This window comes from Crocuta crocuta, unplaced genomic scaffold (assembly GCF_008692635.1).
Source record: "Crocuta crocuta isolate KB4526 unplaced genomic scaffold, BGI_CrCroc_1.0 scaffold62, whole genome shotgun sequence".
NCBI classification, from domain to species: Eukaryota; Metazoa; Chordata; class Mammalia; order Carnivora; family Hyaenidae; genus Crocuta; species Crocuta crocuta.
This window is the reverse complement of record NW_027529173.1, coordinates 1,050,955-1,063,098: the sequence shown is the minus strand read 5'-3', so window position 1 is coordinate 1,063,098 and position 12,144 is coordinate 1,050,955. Positions and strand designations below refer to the sequence as shown.

The 12,144-nt window shown below is 39.0% G+C and overlaps 1 protein-coding gene across 1 annotated transcript in view; it reads left to right on the top strand.

The window, feature by feature from the left end:
• DNAH11 (dynein axonemal heavy chain 11) overlaps window positions 1–12,144 on the top strand; it is a 330,986-nt gene that overhangs the window by 125,931 nt on the left and 192,911 nt on the right. Inside the window, exons 34-39 of the mRNA XM_077757651.1 lie at window positions 386–524; window positions 3,605–3,697; window positions 5,184–5,378; window positions 6,501–6,578; window positions 8,503–8,635; window positions 11,093–11,220. Coding sequence (XP_077613777.1) covers window positions 386–524; window positions 3,605–3,697; window positions 5,184–5,378; window positions 6,501–6,578; window positions 8,503–8,635; window positions 11,093–11,220 — 766 coding nt within the window. The remainder of the gene's footprint in view (window positions 1–385; window positions 525–3,604; window positions 3,698–5,183; window positions 5,379–6,500; window positions 6,579–8,502; window positions 8,636–11,092; window positions 11,221–12,144) is intronic.

Sequence of the window (12,144 nt, the reverse complement as noted above, 5' to 3'; positions counted from 1 at the left end):
TCTGTGGAAGCCCACAAATGCTATTTTTTGGAGAGCCAGTCATTTATCAGCCCAGCACTGGCCGCAGGTAAAGGCGGCCTCTAGCCCCAAGTATCACTGAGTTTTCTGCAGCAATGACTTCTAGGAGAATATACCACAGATGCCCCTTAAGCTCTTACACCCATTCTTCTGTCATTTTCAGACATTCTGTCTTTTTCTGTGTATCTAGTAACTGACGGACATTTTTTAGTTGAAGCGAAGGGTCTTGTTACCTGTGATGGACACAGGTAATTGTGAACCACTTCAGAATGGTGAGAATGTTGGTATAAATTAATCACTTGATTTCAGCAACTTATATGTATTACCTTACAACATTTTAAAACTAAATTTCTTATTTTCTTTTTAGACCCTGTGCCATGGTGGCCCCTGACATTGAGCTAATATGTGAGATCATGTTAGTTGCTGAAGGCTTTGCAGACGCGCGTTCACTAGCCCGCAAGTTCGTGACATTGTACACGCTCTGCAGGGGGCTCCTCTCCAAGCAGGTGAGTGGCCTTTTGTTCCTTTTCCTAGGTTTTTATGTCCCATTAAAACCACTTTTGAAAGATAGATGCTTAGTACTTTATCAGTCACATTACAGTTATACCTTTTAGAGTAATTTTATATTTTCCATAAAAGTTTGAAAATATTTTAGGATTTGTAATATTTTTTCTGATTTTAAAATGAGACATTTTAAGTTGACTGTTTTATTGGTACTACGTACAGTAATTATCACTGGGCTCTGTGGTTGTGTTTAACCCTCACCAATGCTGTAATTGTGGAATTTTATGGTGCCTACTTTGTTGGTGAGAATATTATTTTCTAGCGAGAGATGGCAGGAGTGTTTATAGGAGTCTGAAGAGGTAAGAACCCCTCAAGAAATGTTAAATGAAAAATTTTCTCATCTGGTGGTAATCTTTATTTGAAGGAAGGTGGGTTTTTGTTAGCTCTACTATTCCCTAGTCTCTGAAGTGGGTCAGACTTATTCTTTACTCTCCTCACTAGCCTTTTTTGTTTTTTTGTTTTTTTTGGAGTATAGGTGACAGTCAGTGATGTTAGTTTCAGGTGTATAGCACACTGATTGCACATGTCTGTACGTTATGCTATGCTCCCCACGAATGTGGCTCCCATCTGTCACCATACCCGGCTATCACAGTACCATTGACCGTATTTCCTGTACTGTACCTTTTATTCCTGTCCAATCACTAGCTTCTTGGTGTTTCACTGAAGCTGCTGATGCACTACAAAAATTACATATGTATCAGCCTCATTATTTTTAAATTCAGCTTGGTGGTCACCTTTGACTTCAGTCTTTTGCTGACCTTTCATTAATTTCTGGTGACATTATTTTGCAGCTTTTCCGGCATGAAAGTATTAAAATGCTACAGTTAGAACCACATAGTTACCTATACTGACAGATGGACTCATTTTAAATTACCTGTTGTGGAGGTGGAATTTGGAATCTGAGAGAGAAGTTCATGTTGTCCTTTTAATAACTGTAACTTTACATTCTGCAGGGGGGAAATCATAGCAAATTTAATAACACAGAAGAATGTTTATGGCAGTATTATATGCAGAAAGCAGCATACCAAACAAGATGTAATCTACAACTTGCGTTTGTTTTACATTTTAGACTGTGTATTATATAAAATGACTGGGAAATACATTGTGATTTTTAATTTTTGTCTCTGGGTAATCATACTGTGAGTATTTTTTATTTTTCTCCATGTTGGTAGAATCCTTTTTATTTTTTCAAGGAGTTGATTTTAGTTTTATCATGGGCAGAAATCCAAAGAAAACAATGTCACTGAACCTGAGCAATACGGAGTTGCAACCACGTCCATCCCCAGTGCATATTTAAGCACTGAGTGAGCACTTACTGTATGCAAGTAACATGTTTGTCGATGAAGAGGGCAAACAAGAACAAATAAAACCAGTACGCTCAGATTTCTGAGTTCAGAGAACTTCTGAGATTGCGTTTCCATGAGATAAAAATTAGAAGAACATGCAGGAGGAGATGATCATAGTTTCAAGGAAGATTAGGTGTAAGAGGGAGATGTTGGGAGTAACATAGAATAGGCAAGGAGAGTGTTCTCCAGCTCAAGGAACGTCATGGGTGAGGTGAGGTGAGGGAAGGCAGCGAGGCTACAACAGAAGGGCTCAGTGAGAAGTACAGATGCTGATACTTTCTTAAACTGTAGAGATTTAAGAAGAACCTGTGGATGGTTTTGACTGATGGACTAGCATAACAAAAACGGTGAAGACTATTTCAGTAGTTGTTAGATTTACATGTTAAGAAGGGTCACCAGCTCGTCTTAAACTTGTCCAGAATTTTTTCTACCCCATCTCCTTTAATGTTCATGCTGCACTGACTAAACCCCTTCCTCAGTCTCTCTGACCTCCACACTCCAGTTCTCTCCCCTTTCCTCTTCTCCTCAAGCAATCGTCTTTTTCTGTATCATGACTCTCAAATGAGTTTTTATCATGGCCCATAGTAAAAAATGCTTCTGTTGAGACTCAGGACCCACACTTGTGTGTCATATGTGCAGCTGAAACAACAATTTTCACCTAACACTTCTTGCCCTTCTTATTTGCGATGTATTATGGTATTTTTCATTCTGTTCTCTTCTGTTCTATTATCAGCAGAAATGATGAGCAAACCTACTAAATTGATTTTACCATTCACTAATGGATTGAAGGACATATTTATACATGGATATATTGTTTCACTGTTCACAACGCATTTTATTCTTCCAACAGCCTTGTAAAGTGGTTAGAGCCTTTTATGTGCGTTTTTGTAGATGATGGTACTTGGAGAGGGTGATGACTTTCCCAGAGGCACCGTTGAGAGATATTTGAGAGAAGGGTTGTCACTCTGTGGGTGGTAGATGAAAGGCAAAAGAGAGCAATCTGTTAATTCAGTGTCCCTTTCCTGAGCACCTGCCCTGTGTAGTGCACCATGTTGGGACCTACAAGCCAAAAGGAAGTAGGTCTGTGCTCTGTTCCCCAGGAGCCCAGAGCCTGTGAAAAGAATCTGCTGTTGGGATTATGTGAAACTCTCAAAGCGAAAGTCCTGTTATATCCCTGAATTTTAATAACACATTTTGGACTGTATTAAATGCCAACATTGGGACTAGAGCATCTGAGTAGTTAAGAGGTAGAGTAATTAGGGCAAGTAGAGATCTGGGGCCGGGAGGGTGGACTCACAGGGTTAGCCATTGAAGTTTAACTGGAGAAATAGGCCATGTTTAGAGGTGAAAACGCGCAAGTAGTTAGCTCCTGAGTTAGCAGGTTTACTGAGAGAAGAGCAGGGAAGATGGATGGAGCCTTGGGCTCGCTGCAACTCAGTTCTGTGGGAAGAAGAGATCTGCTGACGGAGGCAGAGAATCAGGACATAGGGAGGAGGATATTGAAGGGACATGGTTTTTACAAATTGGAAAAGAAGAGGAAAATAGTATTTTACATCATTAAAGCATGTATTTATCTGAACTCTTTTCTTACAGCTTTTGGGTTTTACTTCTGGAATGAGAAGCTTATTCCCTTATGGCAATTTTTGAGACAATATAACCTATGTTTTGATTTTTAGGATCATTATGATTGGGGACTTCGTGCTATTAAATCTGTCTTGGTTGTAGCTGGCTCCCTGAAGCGAGGAGATAAAAATAGACCTGAAGATCAGGTACTGCAGTGTGAACATGGTTTTGTGGAGTGGAGTAGCTAAACAGCTTCACAGAAATGAAAGTATATACCTGGATGGTGGGCCATGCCTAGTGCAACTTTTATTTTTTTTATTTTTTAAATTATATTTTAAATTTATTTATTTTGAGAGAGACAGAGGCAGCACGAGTTAGAGAGAGGTGAGAGGATCCTAACCAGGCTCTGTACCGCCAGCGCAGACCCCAACCTGGGGCTTGAACTCTCGAAACCATGAGATCATGCCCTGAGCCGAAACCAAGAGTCAGTTAACCAGCTGAGCCACCCCAGACACCCCAGCATAGAGCAGCTTTTAAAAAATATAATCTCTTTTACATGTAGAATATTTTGAGGACTGGAATTTCTTATGTTATAAAAGAAAAGTATTCTTGAGTATAACGATATGAATACAGGAAAGAATGTGACTTTTAAGTGCTTTTGCAATATCAGGTACAAAAAATATTTTGGCAGTCATAATCAAATCAGTAATCACTGATTGATTTCCTCTGGGGAACATTTAGAAAATCTGATTAATTGAGTTGGTATAATAATCCTGAAATGTCAGTGAAAACATAATCTAATGGAACAGAGTATGCTCACTTCATGGGATGTAAGATGAGCAAGGAGAATGGAACAGGAAGAATGATCACCTGACACCGGTGACGTGCGTAGGTGATTATTCACAGCTGCTGGGCGAATGTTCTATCCCTGCTGGGGAGAAACAATAACCGCCTTTTTCTCTAAGTTTTTTAAGGCATTTTTTCTTTACTGTATAGTGAGAACAGTGGATCACTCTGTGTATATTCCGTATGACTTGAGAAGTTGAAGAAAAAAATCTATACATTTCTTTTTGTATTAAAGAATACTTACATGATTTTCTACTTCTGGAATACTTTGTTTTCCTCTCAGTCATACATAATTCACAATTGAGTTATGATTTTCACATTTTTTTTTCTGTTTGTTGTTATTGTTGTCAGATCGCTTACCTCTTTCTGTAAAAGTCATCCTGATGTTCACGTTACTGCTTTTAAAATCAAAAGCCCTCTTCAGTTTTCAGCAAATACAGAGCAAATACCCAAATGAAAAATGGTTAAGTTTATTATTCGGAGGTTCTTAGAGATTCTCTTTGAACAAAATGATCTGATGGGCCTGATTAATTTTTTCCTGGAGTTTGAGGATTACAGAGAGAAGGGCCTCAGACCCTTTGTCAAGGTCAAAGCAGATTGTTGCAGGAAAGAGGCCTCCCCGCCCTCATGAGTCTGAGGTTTGTCCTTGATATCAGCAGAGCCTTCTCATGTGCTGATATGTGCACTTCTAGACATTTAGCCTCCCCATAGATAGAATGCCATCCTAACAGAGACCAGTATTGATATCCCAGGCTTGAGATGTAAGGCTTAAAAATACGATCTTTAGTTTTGAAGATGTTTGTTAAACCTTGTATTGGCTTTTTAAATAAAATGTTTTCTTCCTAGGTACTCATGAGAGCATTAAGGGACTTCAATATGCCTAAGATAGTGACGGACGACATCCCTGTGTTTTTGGGCCTGGTTGGTGACCTGTTTCCAGCTCTGGACGTGCCCCGGAGGAGAGCACCACACTTCGAACAGGCTGTCAGGCAGTCCACCTTGGAGCTTCACCTGCAGCCTGAGGAGAGCTTCGTCCTTAAAGTAAATGGCACATGTGCTTTTCACGGCAGCACTTGAGTTTTTTAGGGAGAATTACCATATTTAAGTGATCGTTAACCAAAACAACTCACTTACTACACTGACCTTTCCATAATCTTAACATATTCTTTAAAGCATTCTATTATGACATGCTATACTACAGTCATTATCAATAATTATTGTGTAGTTCTATCCTTTGAGAAGGAACATATGATTAACTCATGGTTTTATTCTTTATTTGTTTATTTTTAAAATGTATTTATTTTGAGAGAAGAGAGCATGAGTCTGGGAGGGCTGGACAAAGAGGAAGAGAGAGGGAATCCCAAGCAGGCTCTGTGCTACCAGCAGGGCTTGAACTCTCGAAGCATGGGATCATGACCAGAGCTGAAACCAAGACTTGGACACCTAACTGACTGAGCCACCCAGGTGCCATTGATTAAGTCATGGCTTAAATATAAGCCTACTTCTCAGTAGATAAAATTTCTTGTTTGCTCTTGGTGACATGCATCAAAAATTAATGTTGCTCTCTTTTCTTTGCATCTTAGAGAACAAAGGAAGTAAATCAATTAGTATGTGCTTTTAATGGGGAAAAAGTGTCTATATATATGACATCTGGTTTATCAAAGGCTTATGCTTATGTGTGCTCACTTTGAGTGTAGTAAATACATGGACATCAAAATACACATAAACTACCTGTTTTAGATATTTTAAAGGGTAAAAGACGTTACTCACTTGTAGGTGATTAGCCACGTATGGTGTTTGTCCAACACGTCATGAAGATTCCTTGATGTTGTAAGTAATTCCTACCACGTGCAAAGTACTATACTGTACTTCACTTTTCAGTGAAGCCCTTTTCACTGAAATCTGCCTGTGTCAGTGACTCACCGAGTGCTGGTTTTTCTTCACTTTTACTCCCATATTGTACTTGGGGAGATCTAGAAGAAGCCGTAGTTGTCATCAATTTTAACTTTCCTGGAACATAATTTTTTAAGTAGGAGCTGGCTTGAGTTGTAAAGAAAGAATGAAACAAAAATGGGTAGGAATTTTTTGTTTGTTTCATGCTTTGTTTTGTTTTTAAATCACCAACTCATGAGAGGAGCCATTGACTGACTGTTTGGTCTGCAGGTCGCCCAGCTTGAGGAACTGTTGGCTGTGAGGCACTCTGTATTTGTGGTTGGAAATGCGGGCACAGGGAAGAGTGAGGTATGCTAAATTGCCTGCTAGTTTTCAGCCACACAGGGAACAAATTTTGGTCAGACGTATTTTCAATTCTAAGAGTTCCCCTTCATTGAAGTGCCCCATAATTTTGAGCTAGAATGTCAGACTTTAATACTGCCTTTTGACCAATTGACACTTTTTTTTTTCATATTAGGTGCAGGGAGAAGGTAACAAAAAGAATCTTTTGTTCAAATAGGAAAAGCTGAGATAAGATGGGGCTTTCCATATTTATGAAATCAATTTTCTTTTCCTGTCTCCCAAGTTACTTTAGATTCTCCTTCCCATATCACTAAGAAAAACCCAAATATTTTCCTTCGATACTTTCTCAGAAATAGAGCCTTTGATAGGGGCAAAAGAAAACAAAAAGGCAGGGAGGCAGCCAAACCCACATCATGAGGGTCCCTCTTACGTGCTATGCTAGGTGCATTATATGTGATTTACTGTGTGCAGTGATGATATACTCTGGGTATTATTATCCTCATTTTTACTTCATTGCTTGATTTTGTTTGGTCCCACTGACAATCCTGGCAACATACTTATTTTCTTGGTTGGTAGATGCCAATTTTAATTCAGGGTGCTTGGGTACAATATAAACATATCTGGTAACCAAAGACTAAAAATAATCCTAGTGAGTGTATAAGGTTTTAGAACATGGGTGTGTATAGAACTTGCCAGTATTTAGATCGGAACTCAAACTGAAACAATTACACAGGGAGTCCCAGTATAGGAATTTTCTAGTGAAATATGTAATAATTGAAATATTAAAGTAGATAACTGATAGACCTGTAATTATTTTGTTAGAGTAAGTTTCAGATGTGGGCCATGGTTCAGGGAAGGATAAAATTAAATTCTATAATTTCCAGTAGATTAATGGTTTCTAAAAATATAAGCTTAATATTCCTAAGGCATTCAATTTCTTTCATCTCCTCTTCACTGATTGTGTTCTATTCAACCTTTACTTGAGCTTGATAGAACCCACACACTGAAGCTCAGGCCACGTTACTTAGCAACTCTTACTCTTCTCAAGTGTTTGGCCATTGTTTATTAGTCCTTCAAACCCCTATCAAGTGGGGAGATCAGGATGAGGACTATCTAAAATAAAAGCCACGGCTTCTTAGAGAAAGCGCAAAGGGTAGTCAGGGCACATATTTAGCTGAAAGTGTCATAATCAAACCGACCTAGAGAAAGCATCTATCCTGTGAATTCTTAGCCTCAAAGTTTCTTATTCTCCATTATCTAGATTAGAGTTTCTCAGCTTCATTCGCTGTGGACGCTTTGGGTGGGATAACTCTTTGTCATGGAGGCTGTCCTGGGTGTTCATTATAGGACACTGAGCAGTGTCCATGGCTTCTGTTGTATAGCGTGCCCCCTTTGTCAAGTCTGGAGCATCTTCTGCTGAGCACTGTTGAACTGGGCCACTAGGTGTCCAACCACATCCAGACTAGCATCATAGGCCCCACCTGGGACGTTATTAGAAATGCAAATCTCAGCCCCATCCTAGCCTTCCTGAATATTAGAAGCTCCTGACTGGGCCCAGCCATCTGTGTCTTAACATCCTCTAGGTGATTCTGATGCATCCTACATACGCGCAGAGTGGACTTTAATAACACGAGCTGGAACACTTATTTACTTACTTGCACACATGGTTAAAAATCTCAAATGATAGAGTGACTTCCTCTAGTCCACGTGGTTCAAAGAATCAGGTGAAGAGGTCCTAAGAGAGGGTAGGATTAAATTTTTCAAGATAGGAAGGAGAATGTGCACATATAAATTTTTTCCCGTACTTAATAAATGCAGAATATGTAGGAATGTAAAATGAATAAGGAAAATCCTTTAGAAACTGTTTGCTTTCCATTTGCCTTACAGGAGTATTAGTTTCCTGAGCTTTTTTCCCACTTCTTCCCTTCAGATTTTGAGAACACTGAACCGAACATATGTTAACATGAAACAAAAACCTACTTGGAATGACTTAAACCCCAAAGCTGTGACAACAGATGAACTCTTTGGTTTCATACATCACGCTACTCGAGAATGGAAAGATGGCAAGTAGTATTTCTGCTTATAAGTGCTAAAAACTTTCTTTCTTTCTTTCTTTTCTTTTCTTTCTTTCTTTTCTTTTCTTTTCTTTTCTTTCTTTTCTTTCTTTCTTTCTTTCTTTCTTTCTTTCTTTCTTTCTTTCTTTCTTTCTTTCTTTCTCTTTATTTCTCTTCCTTCCTTTCTTCCCCCCTCTGTCTCTCTCTCTCTCTGTGTCTCTCTCTCTCTGTCTCTGTCTCTCGACACGTCTCTCTCTGTCTCTCTCTCTCTCTCTCTCTCACACACACACACACACACACACACACTCCCTCCCTCCCTCCCTCCCCAGAAAACCGTTTCTTAGCTCTGGCCAATTTCAGTCACAGTTGTAGATTTATTGTGTGTATGTGTTGGCATTATTGGAAATACAGCAGCTCATAGGAGCATTTATAACCAGTAAATTAAAACTAGATTTGAATAAGTGGTCGATTTGCATTCATTGAGTTTGTGCGCAGAACTATGTATTTTATCCCATATCAGTTATGTCAGGGCTCCCTGTAAACCAGGGAAGAAGTCAACATGAGTGCTTCAGGAGACTTTATAAACTGCCCTGAGTTTCAGGCAGGCACTATTTTAGGCACCAGGGACAAAAAATAATGGGACATGTTTGCTCTCCTGAAAGTGTTTGCAGACAAGCAGATCCTTTTGTTAAAATCTGTTTTTCCTTCCCATTTCAGTATGAATGCATGAATCTTGGCATTCATAATGAATACTTGGAGTCCTTCCTCCTTTTCATACCCCATATTCAACCTCACATTAAATCCTATAGGCTTTACCTTTAGAAAATATATTGTATATTGCTCCTTGCCTTCTCTGCCACTGTCATTACCTGTACTGTCACCTCTTGCCTCTATTGGTGCAGTTAGTCATGGGCTCTCATCTCCCTGCAGTTCATTTTCCATCCAGCAGACAGAGGGCACTCTTGAAAATTTAGTTCTCTAATTTTCATTGGGTTCCATCTCCCTTAGAATCCAACCCTCATCCAAGGTTGATAAGGTCTTGTGGGATTAGATGCCTCTTCCCCATCTCTGAATTCATTTCCTGCTCTGTGCTCTTCCTCTTGTTATAATCCATACCCTCTGGTCTCCGTGCTCTTCCTTGAACATGCCAGGCATCTTTCCGTTGTGGAGCCTCTACACTGGATGTTCCTGTCATTTGCAGCACTATAGAAAATTTACATGCGTTAAGTTATTGAAGTGTCTGGTCAAATGTCACATCAGAGAAGACGTTGCTGAGGATCCTGTCTATAGAAGCACACCTCGCCATTCTCCATTTTCTTACTGTGTATACACTATTTCCTGAATTTGTGGGACAATCAAAATTTACTCTTAGCCTTTCTATCTTTTTTTTTCTTTTTCAAGGACTGTGGCGGGAGGAATAATACTAGTTTATGCTGAAAACCTGTGGAAGCCCTTCAAATCAGTAGTCATTAGAAAAGGTTGCTGGCCTTTTTTTTTAATGAGTGGTGGTGATAGTTCTACATACTGCCATTTATTTTTGCACAAAATAATTCACAGAGAAAAAAAGCCATCCACGCACATGCATCAAAACAGTTGGTCTTATCATAATATTAAATACTTGAGTTTTGAAAAAGCAGTAACTTTTATTAAGTATTAAATACGTCATGTAACACACAATACTTACATAAGTAGTGCCAGCAGAAAGGACTATGGATTTAAAATGTTTTTATCTTTTCATCTTGTAAAGTACTATGCCATCGGCCAAATTTCTCAAAGAATGTATAGCCTCTTTGAATTAGCTTCAAAATTCTATCCTGGAAATAGTGTTATAGAAGAATGGAGAAAGGTGAAATAAACGAGTGTTTGACCTAAAATAGATACTGAACATACGCACATGGAAAAAGATGTCTGCATTTGGTGTTAAGTTTTGAGTTGTGTTTATGTTACTCTCTGTAAGTCCCCACAATTGCTTGTCCATCAGTGTGCATTCTAGGTGTAGCTCAAAAGGTACTACACATATCAGAGACCGCAAATTTATTTACTTATTAAAAGAATATCCTGTAGAAATAATAGCAATTTAGCTTAGAAATAACACTCAACTCCATTGTGTNCGGTGCTCAGTATCCCTCCTCATCAGGGAAATACAAATCAAAACCACACTGAGATACCATCTCATGCCAGTCAGAGTGGCTAAAATGAACAAATCAGGAGACTATAGATGCTGGCGAGGATGTGGAGAAACGGGCACCCTCCTACACTGTTGGTGGGAATGTAAACTGGTGCAGCCCTTCTGGAAAACCATGTGGAGGTTCCTCAAAAGGTTAACAACAGAACTCCCCTATGACCCAGCAATAGCACTGCTAGGAATTTACCCAAGGGATATAGGAGTGCTGATGCATTGGGGCACACGTACCCCAATGTTCATAACAACACTCTCAACAATAGTCATTTACCCTTAATTTATAGGTCTGTTCTCATCCATTCTGCGAGAACAAGCGAATCTTAAGCATGATGGACCAAAATGGATAGTCCTGGATGGAGATATTGATCCCATGTGGATTGAGTCACTAAACACTGTCATGGATGATAACAAGGTGAGTAATATCTCCATGCTAAACCTTGAACATCACATCTGGAGTGTAGTAAGAGTTCTGTTCATTTGTTGATTTAAGTACTAGTTTTTAATCATTAAACCTGATAGTCTTTATGAATTGTTCTTTACTATTTTGATAAGAGGCACTTTCCTGATAATTCTCTTAATTTCACTGTTAAAAAAATTGAAGGGGATGCATTTTTGTTGCTGTATAAATATAAGCACCTTTATTTTTTTTAACTTTTAAAAAATGTTTACTTCTTTTTGAGAGAGAGAGAGGGAGCATGCAATCGGGAGAGTGGTAGAGAGAGGGGGAACCGAGGATCTAAAGTGAGCTATAAGCTAACAGCAGACAGCCCAATGCAGGACTCAAACTCACAAACGGGAAGATCCTGACTCAAGCTGAAGTCGCATGTTTAACACACTGAGCCACCCACACATCCCAAATTTAACCACCTTTAAAGAGAGTTAGATATATATCTAAGAACTTAGTTCATACATACCTTACTGTTTTCTAAGAGCCAGGCATAAATTATTACATCTTATCTTTGATTAAGTGTGGAATACTTGGATGATAAAAGGATGAGTCTGTGCCCTATGTGAAGTGGTGAAATGTAGCCATTAAAATTAAGTAGTTCCTATGGCTACAGAATGAGTATAAATGGATTTCTAAGCATTTTGCCCTGGCTATCCCAGCATTCCCAGCAAAGACAAACAGTGACGGTCAAGGTCCATGAGACCCCACTTAAAGCGACACAAGGTCTATGGTTGGGATCAGGACAAAGAAATAGATAATCATCGTTGCTACAGAACAGAATTACTCCTCTCCTTAAATTAGCAGTAATTACTGTTTTCTACTTTAAGACATTGTTCATCATAAATTGTAGGTCTGAGATCTTTATACTTGCATGAGTTTTCATAGGGC